Genomic DNA, 20,175 nt, shown 5'->3' with positions numbered 1-20,175 from the left:
CGACTTCCCCCTTCCTGTCTGAAGCAGGACTAAAACTTCTTGTGGGAAGGGTGCCTCTCCCCCAGAAGGAAGAAGGGAACAAACATTCTTATCACCAGAGACAGGGAGTTGACACTGAGATGAATCTCCACAGACAAAACCTTACTAAAACTTGTAACCCTTCTCTCCCATTAGTTTCTCCCATATATTTCCTACTTTCCCACAATTTACTGGCTGACTAGCCCAGACCCCTTTGTTTTGTCATATCGTCACAATTTATCATTCTTTGTTTAAAATGGTATACAAGTTTTGGGCTTAACAGCTTGGGTCTCCATTTTCCTTATGAAGATTCCCACATGCGCATAAAAATATTAAATAAAATGTGTATACGTTTGTCCTGTTCACCTGTCTTATGTATGCTTAATTTTCAGGCCCAGCCACAGAACGTTAAGAGGACATCTGCCTCCCCTACAGCTGGAAACAGAAGGAACTCTAAAGGTCAATTGCCTTGCGCCCAGGTACCCCACGCATTGGTTTGGTTGGTTTGTTCCTTAGTTATGTGTGTTGTGGGAGGAGGGCTCTCACCCCCCAGGTGTCACTCAATGGGAGGTTCTACTTCCTGTTTTCTAAGTGTAAGAAGAGGGTACGGTGCTCAATCCTTGAACTGTGAAAACAGAGAATGAGTAAGAAAGGAGACCCTGGTTATCGGAGAAATTCATTCTGTGACCTTGCAGCATCTACTGCCCGTGAAGAGAAGTTAAGATAGTGGCATTTGGAGGAGGTTATCTTGTTGAGTTAGTAGGATGGGTGTCATGTGTAGGAAATTATCTAGATACTTATTAACATTCAGATATTAACATTTTAATATATGGATTTTTTATTGGTGCAGATGTAGTGTTTATCTTCACAGCATCCGTGGTCTTTGGGAAAATATACTTGAGTATCAGGGAGTCATGAAGCAGCCAGAGTGAAATCCCTCAGAGCCCACCCTCAATTGCAGGCCTCTTTAGGATGCCTTCGTTGAGATCTGTGGGAGCCTGGTTGTCAGAGCAGGTCGGTCCAGCCTCATTGGCACCACCATGTGGGCCTCAGCTGAGGAGACTGATGATAGACCAGGCAAGTGAGTCTAAATTGGCTCCTCCGGGAGCAAGGGTTCTGTGCTTATTTGAAAGGTTACAAAGTCCGTAATATAGGTAGAAACGCCGAGTTGCTGAAGGAAGGCTAGGTGTCTTGGAGGAGACAGATTCACTGGGGAGGTGTGAGGAAGCCCAGAAGTGGTATGTAAAGGACAGACACATTCTCAAACACTTGCAAACACATGTACACCTGCAGTCACACACACAAACTGACACAAACAGCTTCACACACCTAGATTTTTCACTCCCTACACTCAAGCGCACACACACACCCCTCATGGACACTCAGCCTAAAGGGTGGCCAAGGGGTCAAGACCTCATGGCTGAATCAAATGTTGGTGAATGCTGCTGCTTTTATTACACCAAAGGTCTTAACGTTTATTAGGAGATGAACACAAAGCTTGGCATACTGCTGTCATAGTGGCATGCATTCTCCTCTATAGTGCAGCTCTGGAGTTCAAGGTTACTGCAGATTGCACATAAGAACCACTCTTCAGAGGGGAGAAAGGGGGAAACTGCAGATCCTTGTTCTCCCGAATATCAGCAGAGTCAAGGTGCTTCACCACCACAGCAGCCTACAATCTTGTAAGTTGGGTGGGTGTGCTTTAAACAGTAACACAGGTATGACAAGGGATCCAGGTTGGGGAAAGTTCCTAAAACTTAGGGCCAAGAGTACTTTTGGGGAAGTATATACTTCCCAAACAGGTATCACTGAATGGGGGCGGGGCATGCTTAGCACTGCAACTGAGCTAGGTTAAGCTGCCAGGAGTCCACGATTAATCCTGGTTTCACAGGGAAGAATAAGACATGATGGCACTGTCACAATAAGGCCACTAAACTCACAGCGAACGATGACTTCAGAAGGAAGCTCTCATGACTACAGGGAAGCAGCTCTTTCCTCTCTGATGCCAGGTGCCCCTTGCTGGGTAGGCACCTGCCCTGAGACTGTCAAATGGTCCTTTCTGGGCTGCACAACATCACTTAGTACAACAGAGCAGAGGAAGGGACCACACACGTCAAGGTCATGGGACATCACCACCAAGCTGGCTGACTGTTGTTGGTGAATGTCTTAGATGCCTTTCCCGGTTGGGCTGGGTGCCCCGTGTGTCTGAAGAGCTAATCTGAAAAGAGGCTGGCAAAGGACTTCCTCAAGCTCCGGATGGTCTCCGCTTTGGCTTCATCCTCATTGGCTGAAGACCGGAAGAAGGAGGACTCAGAGAAGCTGAAGGCATTTGTCAGGGACTGCGACTTGCTTGAAGATAAAAACCAGAGAGAATGTGAGAGGGTGGTGTTCCCAGCAAGGCAGGGAAGGACGGTGACGTGAGGATACACAGCTAGAACCCCCACTCCCTCCCTGGGAAACCAAGGTGATGGAGGATAATGCCAGAAGTGGCCATGCTACCAAGACCCTGGGAGACCCCTACGCTACTTCCTCAACTTTGGTGCTACTAGAATAGAAAGGGTGGGGACAGTGTGGGAACAAGGGAGAAGGGAAAAAATAAAGAAGGGAAAGAGGAGGAAGAGGTGACTCAAAGGCCGCTTCTTTAATTTAATCTAAAATGCCCAAGGGCTAAATTTCAGAGATCCCAACTTGGTAAGAACTAACCTAGGAATCTCACATTACTTTTCTGATGAAAAGAAGTCCCAATGGGCCCGTGATGCTGGCACTGTCTTCTCTATCACCTGTCAACTGGTGGAGCCAGATGAGAAGACCTGGGCCAAAGTCTCGTTTTGCCACTCACTCCCTCCTAACTGGAGGCAAGCCACGTGCCTCTCTTCGGGTTCTCATCTGCCAAGTTTGGTAAAATGAAGATCTCTAGGCACTTTTGGCTCTTTCTATTCTGATCTCTTCTCTGATTCCAAAAGAATATATTGGCTTGGCTCAAAACTCTAACACTTCAATTTCCCTGTTCTCTTTTTGTTTGTTTTGTTTTGTTTTGTTTTTTGAGACAGAATCTCTGTCGCAAAGGCTGGAGTGCAGTGGTGCGATCTCGGCTCACTGCAACCTCCGCCTCCCGGGTTCAAGCGATTCTACTGCCTCAGCCTCCCAAGCAGCTGGGACTACAGATGGTCGCCACCACGCCCAGTTAATTTTTGTATTTTTAGTAGAGATGGGGTTTCACTTGGCCAGGCTGGTCCTGAACTCCTGACCTCATGATCCGTCTGCCTCTGCCTCCCAAAGTGCTGGGATTACAGGCGTGAGCCACCGCACCCGGCAATTTCCCTGTTCTTAAAATGGATGTAGTAACCACCCCTGTAACCCTCCTCAGAAGAGCGCTAATATGAGGTCTATGGGGTTCAGGGTGTCCAGTGGCAAAAGAGATATATATCAGGCCTTTAGAAGTTTCTTAGGGAGTTTTCTAATGAGAAAATCCAAACTACACACATTTTAGGGGCCTATTTTCCCCTTGAGAGACTAGTGTTTCACAGAGAAAAACCATGAAGCACAAGGCCATGGGGAGGCCCAGCCTGTACTCCAGGAGAGGACATGAAGTCTGGCTTCTCCAGCGGCCCAGCTTTTCTCCTTCTTGACTCCTACTCGCTCCTGCTGCTTTCTGGCTCCAGAACTCTTCTCCTGGTGTCTTGGGACTCTCAGCCCTCCCTTAAATGCTGGGTGCAGCTCAGGAGAAACTCCCTTCTACAGAACTGTGAGCAGTCTCTCTCCGCCTGCAGTGACTGTGAACAGACACCCTGCCTTTCATTAGGGCTGGGAACGAGACCCAACACGCTGGCCTCTGGGAGTGGGGGCACTCCTCAGCCCGCACAGGCAGAGTACTGGGGATGAGCCTCCAGCTTGTCATCAGAGGCTGGCTCTATTCAACAGCTTCAGCCCAGAGGCAGTGACAATCCAAGGATCTGCCCTCACGCGGGGGCTAGAGTTGGCTAGTGGGAAGGCAGGAGGGATTAAAAAAAAGTCAGCAGGCAGGAAACAGCTGGGCTGAAGGGACATTATGTGGCAGGCAAGAGGCAAGAGGTGCCACTGGCCCGAGCTGGGGAGCAAGAGTGGGTGATGCCCCTCCCATCACACGGGACTGGAAGACCCAGAGAAAGTGACCATCTGGACACCTGAGCCCCGCAACCTTGGCTCTGCCACTAATTAGAGGAGTAGCTCGGCTTTGAGAAAAAAAAATTTTTTCTTTGAGCAAAGTTTTTCTCATCTGCAATGACTACATGCTCTCCTAGTGGCTCATTTCAACTCCAGAATTCTCCAGCCCCCTTTTCTCCCTCCCTGAAGAGTCATTTGTTGCCCGTCATCTCACTCTGAGAAGCAGGGGTGTATCACTACCATCCCCTTACCATCCCCCTAAGGCTACGGCTGTCTGTGCTGAAGGTGGTGACAGAAGTCTGCTGGGGACACTGCACAAGCAATCAGAGGCCTCTGTGGGAGAGAGGGCAGAACTGACCATCGTCCACATCCAGGTGCTGTCCCTCCCAAAGACAGCTCTGCTGCTTGCAGGGGTCTGTGCAGTGGGGCAGTGTGGAGGGGCTTCTAGGGTTGACTGCTGGGTGTGGGGGACCCAAGAGGATGGAGTTCCTCAGCGTCTCTGCCTGGGAACTCCTCTGCTGCCCACACCAGAAACTGACCTCCTTTGGACAGAGCTGAAGGTAAAATGTTGAAACGGATTTAACTACTTCCCTCTTTTCATTCTGGGCAGCCTTACTGATTGCATACTCCGAACTGTGAGTCAGAGGCAGAAAGATTAAAAAAATTTTTTTTACAAAGAAAGAAACACACACAAAGAAAAGGAATGGAAAAAAGAGTGGGAGACAGGGTTTAAAATAAACAAACCAAAACCTTAAGCTAGTACAAGACTAGAGAAGGGACAGTGACTCTGCCATAGTGCCACTTCCCAGGAAGAAAGGGAAGGGGGTTGAATTTCTAGCTAAACTTTAGACTTTCACTTCCCTCTTTCCTCCCTTCTCCAGTGAACCCTAACCACTCCTTTAACCAAACACACACACACACACACACACAAAAACCAAAAACAAACTAACAAAAAAAAAACCAAATCCCATCACAAAATATCTGTAGGAGGAGACCTGATTGAAGGTGATTTCTAGCAGCTCTGGAGCCCAAGGCCCACAAGAAGGGTAGGAGGAGGGGAGGGAGGAGCTGCTGAGTTGTCTCTTACTTGAGCTGTGGGTGAGGCTGGGGCTTCTGTGGTGGAGCAGCCAGGGGTGGCTGGGCCTCTGCCAGGGAGCTGCTGCTGGAGGGTGCATCTCCGTGGGTGGTGGGGCCGCCCGGCCGCTGAGGAGCCGAGGAGGAGGAAGAGGAGGAGGAAGAGGAGGAAGGTGGCAGTGATGGTCCAGGGGGGAGCCGGCGTGGAGGCAGCACCTTGCCTGGGGGCTGCATTCCTTGGGGTTGCCCAGGGCCCCCTAGGTTCAGTACAAGAAAAACTTCATAATTTAACCATATAAAAATGTTTCCTTATTAGAATTTATGCCTCAAAGGGTGTGGTTAGTTAATTACCCAAAGGATAAGCTCTATTCCAAGAAGCTGGAGTCTCTGAAGGGCCCTAAAGGGGGTCGTTGGTTAGCTATCCTTGTATATAGCCACTAAGAGCTTCTCCTCAGAAACGGAGCAACTCAGCCACAGCAGCAGTCAGTAGGACAAGGAGGAACCAGGGACGAGCGGCCCCGTCAGAGGCGCCCTCTCTCACAGAGGGCCCTAGAATGCAGGGTCCTCACCCCTCCTCCCTAGAGGTGTCTCAGGCACAGACCACCCTGCTCCAGGGTTTATTGGGAAGTCTCAAGTTCCACATGGCAGATGCAGGACAGTGTGGTGGAGAGAGCACTGGATCTCAGAAATAGTCTACCAGTGACTCCCTGAGCAAGTCACCAAACTTCCCTGGGCCTTGGTTTTCCCAAACATAAAACTTTAAAAAGTGTAAGCCCTGGTCTTAGTTGTCTTTTAAGGGGTAGTGTTTCAAAGATAATAGGGTTGAGCAAGTTCTTCAAAAAGTATTCCGTACCTTATGATCACCTCGATGGTCACTGACATATGCTGTTTTATGGAGCTGCCCTTGGTCCTGCTCCAAGCCTGCGTGGGTCTGATTGCCAGGCCCACCATGCCCCACCAGGGCTTCATTTTAGCATTAACTCATGCCCACAACCAGGAGAAATCCATTCTTCCTAGGCACTGTTTTGCCTCTCAGTAATATCCTCAAGGGGTTCTAGCAGGATGAACCTCTCAGCCATGTGTGGTAGAATTCTCAAGACATCCAAACCCCACTCTCCCCTGGGGATGTTGTGGGTGCCATTTGGCAAATAAAAGCCCCCCTAAAAAGGAACAGCACACCCTCCTCCCAGCATGAAACACTAAACCATCTGGTGGCCTGGAGAGGAAAAAGGTCCTCCTTCCTCTGGAAGCTGACAGGCATTAAGGTGGTACCAGATTGCCTAGAGTTTGCTGAGGAGGGTCCCAACGCTTAGAAATCAAAAGCCATCCGCATTAGCACCTACTGACTAGTGGAAATGATGCACGACTGCCCTGGGAGGTCCAGTCTCTCAGCCTCAATCCCACAGTCCACATCCACGGGCCTGCTGGAGGGAGTGGACTTACAGAAACTCAGCACCAGCTAGTTGTATTATCACTTAGTTTTTAAGAAACACCAGAACATCTGCACCCTCTGGAGAGGCAGAACTGTATGTCTATGCCACTGTGCACCCATGACTATCCGCTCAGTTCCCCACTATAGGGCACAGAATACCCTTTATCATCTAACCAAATAATACCAGAGTTAGTTACAGAGAAATAAACACATACATAAATCAATGGAATTCTGCAGGTTTAAGAAGCTCCAAATTCAAATCAAATAACTAGTGAAGATGATAGATTAGCAGATTATTTCACATTAACCAGCTTTTGCCACTTCCAAAGTTTGGCATCATTTGCATTAGCATTTTCCTGTAAGGTAATACAGGTTAATAGCTCAGTCTCTTGCACCAGAAACCTGAGTGCTTTCCCATTTGTGCAGATACTTGGATAGCCAGAAACGTTACAACTTAACACTGAAGACAGATATAACTTTTCCTTTATTGCACATTAAGCTGTACAAGAGTCACAAAAGAGAGGTACTTCAATCATACTTCCAGCATTGGCTGAGGTTCTCCCAGTTGGATCAGTACAAAAAAAGGGGACAACGTCAGGAAAGAAATAGGTACAAAACACCTGAATGGCAATCCTATACTGTGACACAGATGTCCCCCAGGCCACAGAGTTGTCCCTAAGCATGCTGCCTGAGGGCACATAACAGTCAGGTTATGCTATCTGCTTGCATTTGGCGGTGGGAGCCCTAACCAATTTCCCACCTGAAAGACCTTGACTGACACCACCCTGTAGCCTGACTGAATTCAAATGGCAACTTTGCATTTGTGGCTCACAAATGACACATGAAAAGCACCAGATGTACACACTGATAACATGCAGAGAAGCAATACCACCATCAGCTCATCGCTTGGACAAAAATATAAGATAAAATAATGTATTCCTCCATTCTGGGAAATGTTACTTTATTCTATCGTTTCATCAGATTGGGAGGTATTTAAGGACCTGATTCTTATGCAACCCATCTGGAAGTGCAAATATGCATATATGTATATATTTACAACAGATCAACTACCATTATCAGCTGAGGGAGGGATTACAGATGACAACATTCACACTCAATGCATTTCTCTGTGGCCTCAGAATTTACCAGCAATCAAAGGAGAAACCAAGGCACAAGCCCCTGGATACGTAACTCTTGTTACATACCACCAACACTAGTTCCTTCTCAGATCTGGGAGTTCAGAACGGTGACATGACAGTATAGAGGTGGAAGGGAAAGTAAAAATAGAGCCAGCAGCATTTCTTCTCAAAGGCAAGCTGCTGGCATGAACTTCCACGGACCATGGTGTTTGTTAGAGGCGGCTGCTTGGTGCCCGTTCCCAGCCTGTCCGGGAGATGGCAAGATGAGGCACTGAAGCTGAGGCCTGGTTTAATGAACTGCCTCAGCATCTACTCAGGTGCTGCTTGTCAGAGGGAAGAGAACAAACTGGTGAGGATTCCTCAAGAGCCACCGCTGTGGAGCCTCTGTCCAAAACACACACAAGCTAAATCTGAGACAGTTCCTCCCAGGAAAGAGAAAGCTCCTCAATCTCTGGACCCTGGAGGGCTGTGGTAAACAGCTGAGAACTGAAGCAGGGGTCAACCTCAAGGTTCTGTAGGCAGTGTACCCACTCAAGTGACACGGGACATTTTTGATTTGGTCTCCCATTATGAGGCCTCAGGAGAGGCCAAGAGCAGAATGGACAAATCCCTGACAGACCTTTAGTAGCTCCCTGCATTCTATGTCCAACATTGCCAAGGAATTATCTCTGTACACAGGTCAAGCTTTGGGAACAGAAAGCAGCCTCAGGTCCACACAAGCGCACACATGGCTGGATCCAGAAACAGCAACAATGAAGAAACAACTGAGATCAACACACACAAAATACTCACAAGTTCACTTTGATATTGCACATCAGCGGCCCCATTTTTAAAAAATCTCATAGTTAATTAGTTAATAATAAAATAAAGGGTACACTGGGATGTAAAATACAGAACACATTCCTGGAAATAGCTTGTTCTTTGTATTTCATGTCATCACTAAAAACACAAGAGCTCTACAGGCACAGCCAGCCTATTCACATAAACTCAAACTGCACCAAATTTTAGCAAATGGAGAAAAAGGTGGATGCCTTCAAATTCAGTGGATGAAGCTATGGAAGTTTGATCTTGAAAATCTCTTAATGTTCTATCTAGTTACAATAGTCATGCAGAAAGAAAGCGAAAAGCACAGTTCATTGAAGATCCCAAGCACACTGGCGGAGGGAAAGTTGGAGGTGGGGGATTTAACTGAGCTTGGGGGGAGGAGAGGAGTTGGGTTTTCTTTTTGTGGTTTTCATTTCTCCCCTGTCCACCCCCCTACTCCCATTTCACCCCACATTATATATTACTTTTAAAAACACTATCAAACCACCCAGAAGATAAAGTCACACTGGACTTGGGAGAGGCACAATTCTTTTGTACACTGTTGACAAACAGCCCTGGAATCACAAGTTATACAGAGAAAACGTAAGTGAGCATTACAAGCACGAACAGGAACAGGTAAACAACCAGACAGAGGAGCTGACACTGCATAGGAAAAACACAGTCCAGTCAGCATTGAAAGAACGCAGCAACGGCACCAGTGGGAGGGTCTGTTTTCCCCTCCCCGCTTTCCTTTCGTTTGTTTTTGGCTTAAAATTTCTGCTTTGAAAAATTAACTACCAATCATTTTAAGAAGCTTGGACTTGTTTTGGCCCTACTGCAATGCCATTACAGTCGAGAATATACTGTAAACAACCTTGAGGGGGTGGCCGCTGAGGTGGGGTCTTGCTTGAGTCCGGATCCTTAAGTGTTCCGCTCTGGAAGACAAAAATGTAAGAGATAAAAACAAAACTCCAAGCCACTGAATTCCAAAGAGAAACCACGTGGCTCCATGGCAAGGCCGCAGTGGAATCCGGTGGGACCTGGTGGGATCCAGTGGGATCTGGCCATAGGCTTCTGCTGCTCCAGAAACACTTTAAAGGGGACCCTCAGCCTCGGGTGTTGCTGGGGCAGTGTGGGCAGTCTGGGGCTTGGAGCCACTCTGGTAACAATGCCTGAGACCTCTTCAACCCCTTTTTCATTTTCCTCCATTTAGACTCATTCTTTCTAGAAGCTTTGCGTCCTCTAGCACCACCTGGTTTCTTTTCTGGTTTTCTGATGCCTGTCCAAGTCCAGCTCCCACTTCTACGTACAGGCCTGGCTGTCTAAAGGAAAGGGAGGGCCAACGCCAAACCCCAGAGACAGGGTTGGACTATAGGTGGCTCTAGGGGCAGGTGAGCAGGAGGGCAGGGGAGGAGTGTATGTGTGCGCACGCCTGCGCCCAGCCGGACCTAGTGACTAGCCTAGGCTTGGCTCACTTCTCATCTGGAGTTAACTCCAGAGTGGGATCAGTTCTAGGCCTGACTCAGGAGATCAGATCCACTCTTTGGACTCGGCTGGGAACTCCCAAAGGGAGGGACTTAAAGAAAGGGGTTGTCATTTGTTTCTCAGAACCCTCCTTACCTTAGAGGGAAAGAATAAGACATTAATGTTTGTAACAGCGCTCAAGGCCAGGCTGCTTTTCCCTCCCAAACAGCATGACTACACTTAACCCAACAGCATGGCTCCGATCCCATGCTCCCTCTCCCAGCCGTGATTCTGATTATGCCCTGACGGGATTAAAGACCTGTGCGACTTAGTTTGTCTAATGCTTATATTAGAGGCAGTGAACGTTTGGAGTCTGAGTTCAGCACAAGGGAAATGTTCTGTGAAGCCTAAAGCCTGCCAAGTGTGCCAACGGTGATGTCAATGAGGGGCTTCCAAGGCAAGGCGGTGGCTAAAAACAAGCATGTCCTCAGTGAGCATCCGCTTCACTATCAGTGCTCCTCTCCCCTCTTGATGTGCCCCTCAGCCCTACTCCCACATAAAGCTGCTTCTCCTCCTGCTCCCCATTTCCCTTGGACATCCCATTCTGGCCATTTATCTCCCTGCCCATTATGGCCTGTTTTCAGCTCCACTGCCAGGAAGTGTTACCTTCTCAGTATCACAGTCTTTTAACCTCATTACTCGGAACTGTTCTACTGAGAGGATTTGGGATAGCAGCTGGGAGGGGGGCCTTTGAAATGTCCTCAGTGCCACCACATCAGAGTGCCCATTCTACCATAACCCTCAACCCCCACAAGTCACAGTGAGAACACTACTTCCTTTCCCTTCCTCTGGGGACCTTCTTGGGATCCATAAGGCACAGTCTGAGCCTGACACTGCAATACCCATACCCGGGAAGCCAGCTGGAAACCACTCCATCCCATCAGCCTTCAGGACTCCTCCACTTTTCCCTCCTGGTATCTGAGTCACCATCTTCCCTGGACTAACTTTGGTCAGGCCTTTATCATTTCTTGCTAGAATAGTCTCCTAATTCTTTCATCTTTTTCTTTCCAATCTATCTTCTCTGGGGCTACCTATTAACCTCCTAAACCTTTTTTCTAGTTGTGTCTCTTAACTTCTCTAAATCATCTAGAGCTGACATTTATGGCGTGCTTACTGTGTTCCAAGTAACATGGATGCACTATTGTGCACTATCTCCCTGTACCTCACAGTACCGTATGAGGTATCATCAGTACTCCTGGTTGCTTCAGCATGGCTGGGCTTGCCCTTTCTAGCCTTCTCCCTCCTTTATGTCTTAAACAGCTGCTCAGTCCAGGCCTGATCCTCTACTGTTCATTCTCTAGTCTGGCCCATGCCTTCAACACCACAGCCTCTCATGGTCAGAGACAGATACTTAGGTGAAGGACAGAAAAAGTCCCAGTTTGTGAAGCTACTGGACTGGCTCTCGCTGGTCTCTCCCCCAGGGCCTCATGCCCAGTACCACTGAAGGGTCCCAATGCGTCATCTCAAATGTTGGCCAAGAGCAGCTTACGATGTTCTCCTCCCAGAGAACTGGTATTCCCAGAGAGGGTTACAGAAGACTATGTGGCATAAGAGCAGAACCAGGGCCAGTGGGCACAAAAGCTCTGGGCAGACTTTCACCTACAAGTAGAACTTTCTTTTGTAAAAATAGTGAGATAGGCTCTTTTGGGAGGTAGACGTATGTGTTCACATAGTGGGTAGTGAATGATCTGACAAAGACATCATAGATAATATTCCTTTTTTAAATATGAGATTGAGTGGATGAATGCTAAGGTTCCTTCCAATCCTGTGAAACTATGATTCCAAGAAAACATTTTAAATCCCATAGATTAAGCTTTAATGGTAGAACTCCAGACACAGGATGAGCTCACAGGGGTGATCACACCATGTAGGCTGGCCTTGTCTTTCCTCAGCCATAGGAATATACATGTAAGACACCCACGGATGAACTAAGCCCAGAAGTGCCCTTCTCCAGGCTTGAGAGGAAGAGCTCCCGGAGGCAGTCCTTTGGGCTGGAGCCTGGGAATATGCTTTGGCCACCCTTGATGGCGCCTAGGAAGCTTCTCTTGGCCCCGGCTCCACTGAGATTGTGTATGGAAGACTTCTCAGGGGCTACAGGAGGCGGGGAGGAGAATTCCCAAGGACTGTCCCTTGCCAGGCTGAGACACCCTGGCTCCACCTACAAGCCTGCTGTCTACTAGGGGCTCCGGGCCTATTCCCTGTGGGGCTTGGCTACCATGGGATCTGTTTCCAGTCACCCAGAGCATCCTGGGATGCCGAATTCCACAGAAGTCTGGCCACTCTGGCGTCACTGCCAAAGGCTGGCGTGGAGCCAGCCCACAGCAGGAACTCATGGCCAGACTGAGAGGCAGAGTTTTCCTCAGGAAGCTGGATTGATTCAAACAGGTAAGAATGTGAAGTGCAGTGCTTGTGCCTAGCTGTACACAAAATGGAAGGGGAATAAATGACCTTATAGTAGCATAAAAAAAAAAAAAAAACCCAGCTGGGTGCGGCTCACGCCTGTAATCCCAACACTGTGGGAGGCCGAGGTGCGTGGATCACTTGAGCCCAGGAGTTTGAGACCAGCCTGGATAACATGATGAAACGCTGTCTCTACAAAAAATACAAAAATTAGGTGGGCATGGTGGCATGTGCTTATAGTCCCAGCTACCCAGAGGGCTGTGGCAAGAGGATAGCTTGAGCCTGGGAGGTGGATGCTGCAGTGAGCCAGGATCACGCCACTGCATTCCAGCCTAGGCAACAGAGTGAGACCCCGTCTCAAAAAAATATATAAATAAATAATAAACCCCAAACAACCTTGGGTTTACAGAGTGATGACAGGCTCAAAGGGTGTCAGTCTGTAATGATGCTGCCAAAAATTGGATGCAGCTGGAGGTATGTCTGTGTCTTGACAAGGGGAAGTGATAGGACCACTGTTCTTTTGGCTGATCAAGCCTCATGAGAGAGCACTGCAACCAGTTCTGGCCACCTCTTAAGGGTGATGCTAGCAGAAAAACATGGGTACATGGAGCAAATAGGATGGTTAGAAGTCTCGAAATGACAACTTTACACATGTGACTTTGGGCAAGTTACTTATCCTGAGTCACAGTTTCTCAAATGGTATAAATGAGGTAACCATGGAAGCACCTAGGGCTTAGTAGAAGACTGAAATTAGTCAAATATAAATCTGAATAGTGTCAAGGGCTGGCTTGGGTAGTAGTGAGCTTCCTGGCATGAGAGGTATTTCAGCAGTGCTTGGACAAACTCTGGTTAGGGGGGCTCATGTAGCTGCAGGCACATGACTTCTACAGGCCCTTCTGGCTCTAGGCTTCCATGAATTCATTTATGCTTTTTTTTTTTTTTTCAGTTCTTCCGGTGTGTGAGAACTGAGACAATCCCTTCTTAGCTACAGAGTTCCAGACCAGCCTGGACCAGCTACAGAGTCTTGAACTCAGCAAGACCCTAGGGTTATTGGGCCTGTGCAGAGATGTCTTGCAGGTATAGGCTTTCAGGAGCTTGGCAAGGAGAGTGTGCCGCTTCCATCAAAGCTAATTGGGCTGGTATCCTGCTACGCTGAATCTACTGGGCTTAGTGATCAGAGAAGCCAGGGAGGAAGGAGAGAGCTGGTGAAGCTCAAGACTCCTCCAGGTTGGTAGGTCCACCACTTGTTAAGGGAGGAATGCAAGGATTTTCCTTACATGGAGATATAGAGTCACAAATGCCCAGCTCATTCCATTCTTACCTTCCCCTCTGCTGATGTGGGAGCACCAAAAGGGCATGGTGCACAGTATTGTGGAGAACTCCCTGAATTGGGGCCCAGAAGATCCAGCTCTCCTGCTTAGCAGCTGTGTGACCTTGGGCAAGGCAGTTGCCTTCTCTTTGCTGATATGTGAAACAAAGATACATTTGCCAGCCCAAGACATCTTAAATAAGGATTGTTAGGCTTAAACTAAAGAGTGTGCTTTGTAAACTGTAAAGTGTTAGGCAATGTAAGTGAGCATCCTACTATTATTTAAAAAATAAATATCAATCCAAAGGAAGGGAGGTCTAATGTTAGAATTTCGTGCATCAGTGGAGAAGATATTGTTGTGTGGTTTCCTGTCACCTGATGCATAGCAGTTTCATGTGTAGGGAATTCTGGTCTGGGTTATACCATGCCTTCTGTATATTGCTTAGTTCCAGCAAGGTCCTTGCAGAAATGGTAAATATTAGCTCTTGAGATGATTGGAAAGGAAATCACTGGCCTGTGACAGAAACCAAGCCCATGGATGAGGGTTTGTGGGTTTTTGTCAAAGGCAACTTTAAAATGCCATCCTGTGGCTTTCGGCAGACAAGCTGGAGAAAGGAGCTCCTGAAGTCCCAGCAGGATGGAAAGCTGAGGAAGGAAAGACACTGAGTGACTCAACACTTGTGAGCTGTTGGCCTGAGACCAGCTGCCCCAACCAAGGAGGAAGGCCTGTGCTTGCTCAGCATATCTGAGACAGGAAATTGGGAAAGGGTCCCAGGGTCTGGCCCCAGGAAAGAGGCCAGGCCAAGCTCCTTGCCGGACACGCCACAGAACTATTCTGATCAGCTCCCCCAGGCCCCGCTCCCTGGTCTAGGACCCCAGGGAGAATGAGGCAGCGGGAAAGAATGTGGTCGGGAGGTTGTAGGTTTAGTCGGTGCAAAGGGGACCGCATGTTTTGAGGCACCTTGGGATCTTTCTGGGCTTGCCCCTGTAGTCACCAGCGCCCACCTTCCTTCCTCTGAAAGGTTCTAAAAGGTGCCCAGGGATGAGCCGCTTCTCCTTCCCTCCTGGGGGGAGTTGCTTCTCTGCTTGCAGAGCTCATCTCCTGGAGTGGGGCCCTCCCATAACCTAGGACCCAAGAAATATCCCATGGGGGCAGTCCCTGCGTCTTCTGGGGGCACTGAGGGGCAGGTCTCTCAAGGTCAGAATGTCAGCTTCAAATGATTAAAGATGTCCCTGAAAAGTTAAGACAGTCCCAGAATAGTTAGTTTCTCTTAATAGTCTGTTAAGGGATCTAGTCACTAGTGGCTTTATCTGAACCTGCCCCAAATCTCCTCACATTCTCAGCTTATACTCACTGGGGAAGAAATTTGCTAAAGCCATTCCTGCTGTGGGAAGCAGGAAGGCCTTTCATTTGTTCTAAATTTACCTCTTCTAAGCTCAAGTGAAGCCCTGTTAGTCCCATGCCGGGGATCAGAGACCCCTCCCTAACTGGACAGCCCTTTAGACTCCACTTCTCAGAGTGAAGAAACCCCTTCTTAGGCTTGGTCTTCTTGCACTCAGGAGACCTCATATTTTAGAACAGGGGTGGCTAATCTTTTGGCTTTCATGGGCCACACTGGGAGAAGAACTGTCTTGGGCCACACATACACTAACACTAACAATGGCTGATAAGCTAAAAAAATTGCAAAAAATCTCATAATGTTTTAAGGAAGTTTATGAATTTGTGTTGGGACGCATTCAAAGCCATCCTGGGCTGCAGGTTAGACAAGCTTGTTTCAGAGCCTTTGTGGCTGGAAAAACCTAGCTGGAAATGTTTTCTGTTTCTCTTCATACCAGAGAACCAGTACAAAAAAGGGCTGGTAGAATGTCCCACCAGACACCAGAGGTTATTCAGCCTCAGTCCTTCAATTCTGAATTCTCATCACAGCCTTTTCCAGGTCCCATGGCTGCACAGAGTCTGGATCTCAGCATGTCAGGCTTGGAAGGAGATTTTATAAGTTACCTGCTCCAACAGCCCCAGTCCCCAGCCCTCCCCTTTCACCATGTGCCTTACAAGCTGCTCATCCTGCTCCTGCTTGAACATCAGCAACAATGTGGCAGCCGCATGCCGTTTCTGAGTGTTAGAGAGTTTACTCCCTACACTGGGTCAAAACCTGTCTGCTAACAGATTTACCTTTTGGAATCAGTTCGACTCCATGGCAGCATCAGAGAGCTAAAGATATTAATTAATGCACTCATTGAGATGTCTGCTATTCAACTGCAATTCCTTTAACTTTTACTCATAGCATAGATTTACCAAATGCCTCAACCTCCTGGTTTCTCTCCTCTGAGCACATTCTGATCGGAGTTAAGAGTTTGTCCTTGTTATACTGTGACCCTCAGACTGGAAACATTTCAGATGTGCTCTGATCAGCTCAGGGTAGGAGAAGAGGTTCATTTTCATTCTGGACACCAAATGTATATGAATGCTTCCAAAGAATAAGTCTTAGAATCATTCCCTATGAGTAACCCACCAGCCAAACGGGAAGCCAGCTCTGTGGCATAAATGAGGGGCACTGAAGAGAGACCAGTTCCCACCTCAGCCCGTCAGTGTCTGAAATTCCTGCATGAGCAATTCAGCCTTCTGGCTCTGGAGAATTTTACAGGAAAATAAAAAGAGTGGAACCAGTATAATGAGAAATGAAAAAAACATTAGCCACATGAAGGAGAGGACCAGATGCCATCTTTACTGGCATGGCCTGAAAGCTCTGTCCCCCTGAAGTTCTCTCCCTGTTTCCTGGGAGTCTGAGGAGCAGCCCACACCTCATCAGAGCCCTAGGATGCAAGGCCCAGCTCAGATCCTAGACAAGAGACCCCAAAAGTCAGTGAATGTGTAGGAGGGGTGGTGGGAAGGCAGTGGTACAGGGAAGAGACTCTGCAGGTATAGAGCCTGGAGGCTTTGGCCATGAGTGACCACCAGGTGTCACTGCCACCTCGAGAACAGTCTCCCTAAAGCATTTCAGAGTCCATGTACAGAGGGTCAGTTGCTGCTGCTGACCCTCACAGCAGCCCGCAAGCTGGCAGTCTGTCCAGGCTGAGGCCAAGCTGTCATCAACCAGATCAGGCTTTGCCACTCACCTCCCTGCTCTTGGTGACATGGCCAGTGCTTCTTATGCCCCTTCCTCTATTCCTTTGAAATGTGTACTGCAGCTGGCTTGGGCCCACCACCATGTCTTTGCTCTTTGCGTTCTATAATTAATCCATCCCAGGCTAGAGGTAAGGTGTGCCCTCTAATCACCATCCTCACCCCAAGCCCCAGCTCCCTGTCCCCATTTTAGGTGTTCCTCTAGCATCAAATAAATGAAAGCACTCATGGTGGAGCTAAGGACAACGATAGAGAAGGAGAAACAGAGAAGGGTAGACAAGTGGCTAGCCACAAGTCTGTCCTGGTCTTGGTCTAGAATTCTGGGCAGGAGCAGCTCCTAGGGCTTATGACTCAGACCAGAAGCTCTTTCAGCCTGAGCTTCCACAGCCACAGAAGAAAGAGGCCAGCAAGAGGTGCCTGTGAGGAATGGTGACAATGCCTGTGAGCAAGTCAGTGACAACACCTAAGGGCTGAGCTGGCCATGCAAAGTCCTGGCTTGGATGCAGGTAATGTTCCTCGGTTCACATCCTTTCCACTTGCACACTGCCAAGATCATCCAAAGGATCCTGACATCAATCCAATAGGCTGATAGGGCTATTAAAGATGCCTCTTCCAAATGGTGAACTCACTCAACAAATATGTATTACAATGGCACATCAAAGGGAGTGGGGCAGGAGTGGTTTGCTTGGTGGTAAGAGTATTTTATCAATGTCATTTGTATAGAATTGCTATCATATGTTAATAATAAAAAGCAGGCCAACTTAGTTTTGCTATTTTAAAAATTTTCTATAACCAACTGATTGCACCTGGGCAAACCACTCTCACCTGCCTCCCCTTGGTACACCCTTGATGTATTTAATGGCTACTAGGTGCTAGATACGGTGGCCCTAGAGATACAGCCATAAACAAGTCTGTACTCTTGAGAACCTTACATTTTAGTAGAACAGACAATTAAATAGACAAGAATAATCTCAACTGATAGTGAGTGCTATGCAGAAAATTAAAGAAGGGAGAGGTGGTAGCCAGTGAGTAGGTGGCAGCTTTGGATTGGATAGTTGAGGAAGTATCAGTTATACTGTTAAGGAAAAGTCAGTTATGGCCGGGCGCGGTGGCTCACGCCTGTAATCCCAACATTTTGGGAGGCCAAGGTGGGCGGATCATGAGGTCAGGAGATCGAGACCATCTTGGCCAACATGGTGAAATCCCGTTTCTACTAAAATACAAAAAATTAGCCGGGCGTGGTGGCGCGTGCCTGTAATCCCAGCTATTCGGGAAGCTGAGGCAGGGGAATCGCTTGAACCCGGGAGGTGGTGGTGGCAGTGAGCTGAGATGCACCACCACACTCCAGCCTGGTGACAGAGCAAGACTCTGTCTCAAAAAAAAATGCAAAACTAAGAAGAAAGAGCGTTTCAGAGAGAGAGCACAGCCTAATACAAAGGCCCTTACCAGTGTGGCTAGGGCACAGTGAGCAATAGTTAGGATAGTACAAGGGAAAGAGGCAGGTAGGGGCCTACATAAATTGCTAGGGAAAAACAATGTTGGGGGGACAGGATTAAGGGGAAAAACTAGAGTTCTGCTTTGGCTGTGTTATATTTAGGGTGCCTTTAAGATATTGCAAGTAAGGATGTCAAGCAAGAGTTAGAAATGTGAGTCTGGAGTTTGAAGGGGTGGTCAGGGCAGGAGATAGATACAGGCTGGCCAAGACCACCAACAAATGTACGTTGACCAAGTTCTGGGGCACTGATGTTTAGACACTCAGCAGAAGTGGAAGAATCAGCAAAGGAGGCCAAGAAGGGGAAGCCAATGATGTAGAATGAAAACCAAGCGATGGGCGGGGGGGCCTCAGGGGCCTAGAAAATAGTGTTTAGAGGAGGGAGTAGTCAGCTGCGTCAAATGCTACTGAAAAGTCTGTAAGATAAGAACAAAAGTGACCACTGGACTCAGTGACATGGAGATGACTTTTTCTTTTTGAGACACAGTCCTGCTCTGTCACCCAGGTGCAGTGGTACGATCTCGGCTCACTGCAACCTCTGCTTCCTGGGTTCAGGTGATTCTCCTGCCTCAGCCTCCCAAGTAGCTGGGATTACAGACACCTGCCACCATGCCCAGCTAATTTTTGTATTTTTAGTAGAGACGGGGTTTTACCACATTGGCCAGGCTGGTCTCGAACTCCTGACCTCGTGATCTACCTGCCTCGGCCTCCTAAAGTGCTGGGATTACCGGTGTGAGTCACTGCGTCTGGTCTCATGGAGGTGACTCTGACAAGGGCAATTTCAGTGGGATGGTTGGAGCGGGATGCTGACTAGAGAGGATAGGAGAGAAAATGTGGTAAAAGGGAGACGGTGGCTAAAACAACTTTCCAATAATCTTTTGGAAAAAGAGAAATTGATGGTGGAGAAGAAAGCAGATACTTGAAAACAAAAAGGAGATGGAATCTAGGTCACGAGTGGAGGGTGAGCCTTAGAGCAGATTCATGTGGGTGGAGGTGCAGATAAGTGGGTGGATGTGATAGCAGGGACACAAAGGTAATCTAGTTTGACAGCTCCATAGTCCTGGTCTCATGATGGCTGAAATGTCTGCTCAAATTTAACCAAAGAAAATGTGCTATTATCTAGAAGAAATGGGAGGTGGGAATATGACCAGTACAGTCATGGCTTTAAGCTCAAGTTGTGGCATTTTGACAAGTGTGGCCAACTATTGGGTGTCTTCTGCCTTCTGGGTGGCCTGAGGTGAAGGCACAAGGCTCAGAAGGAAGGTAATAGAGGTTACCAGAAGATACCATCTGAGAAATGGTGATGACCTCTGTGAATTCAATCATTATTTCAATTTAGAATATAAATCTTTTGGACAGCAACTTTAAGTCCTAAGGCTATTAACTAATTTTAAGCACACACTCTGCATTTCCATGTTAGTCAATGGAAATGCAGATCAATAAGGCACAGTCCTTGCCCACATGGGCTGAAAGTATTTGAGAAACATTTACTATATTAACTTAATCATGTGTATAGTAAAGAATTTGGCTTTTCCCTAAGAGAATTCTGGCCTTCATCTTTGGCTCCTCGGAAGTAACCGCTACACTCTCGGAGTTTCTGGAGTGATAGGAGTGTCTTTGTCACTCACAGTGGGCCCCTCAGGCCACATGGTATTATTCTGACCTCCAAGGAGGGAGAAGCCAGAGGCTGAGTTCAACCAGGTGATCAACCAGTCA

The 20,175-nt window shown here is 47.9% G+C and overlaps 1 protein-coding gene across 1 annotated transcript in view; it reads right to left on the bottom strand.

Moving 5' to 3' along the window:
- Positions 1–1,467: 1,467 nt before the first annotated feature.
- Positions 1,468–20,175, bottom strand: part of SYN2 (synapsin II) — a 184,201-nt gene continuing 165,493 nt past the window's right edge. Inside the window, exons 11-13 of the mRNA XM_001171832.7 lie at positions 9,485–9,545; positions 5,249–5,492; positions 1,468–2,367 (exon numbers count right to left, since the gene is read on the bottom strand). Coding sequence (XP_001171832.4) covers positions 2,232–2,367; positions 5,249–5,492; positions 9,485–9,545 — 441 coding nt within the window. The 3' untranslated portion in view covers positions 1,468–2,231. The remainder of the gene's footprint in view (positions 2,368–5,248; positions 5,493–9,484; positions 9,546–20,175) is intronic.

The sequence above is a fragment of the Pan troglodytes genome, chromosome 2, assembly GCF_028858775.2.
Source record: "Pan troglodytes isolate AG18354 chromosome 2, NHGRI_mPanTro3-v2.0_pri, whole genome shotgun sequence".
Lineage (NCBI taxonomy): Eukaryota > Metazoa > Chordata > Mammalia > Primates > Hominidae > Pan > Pan troglodytes.
The sequence above is the reverse complement of the archived record's forward strand: the minus strand, read 5'-3'. Positions and strand labels throughout refer to the sequence as shown.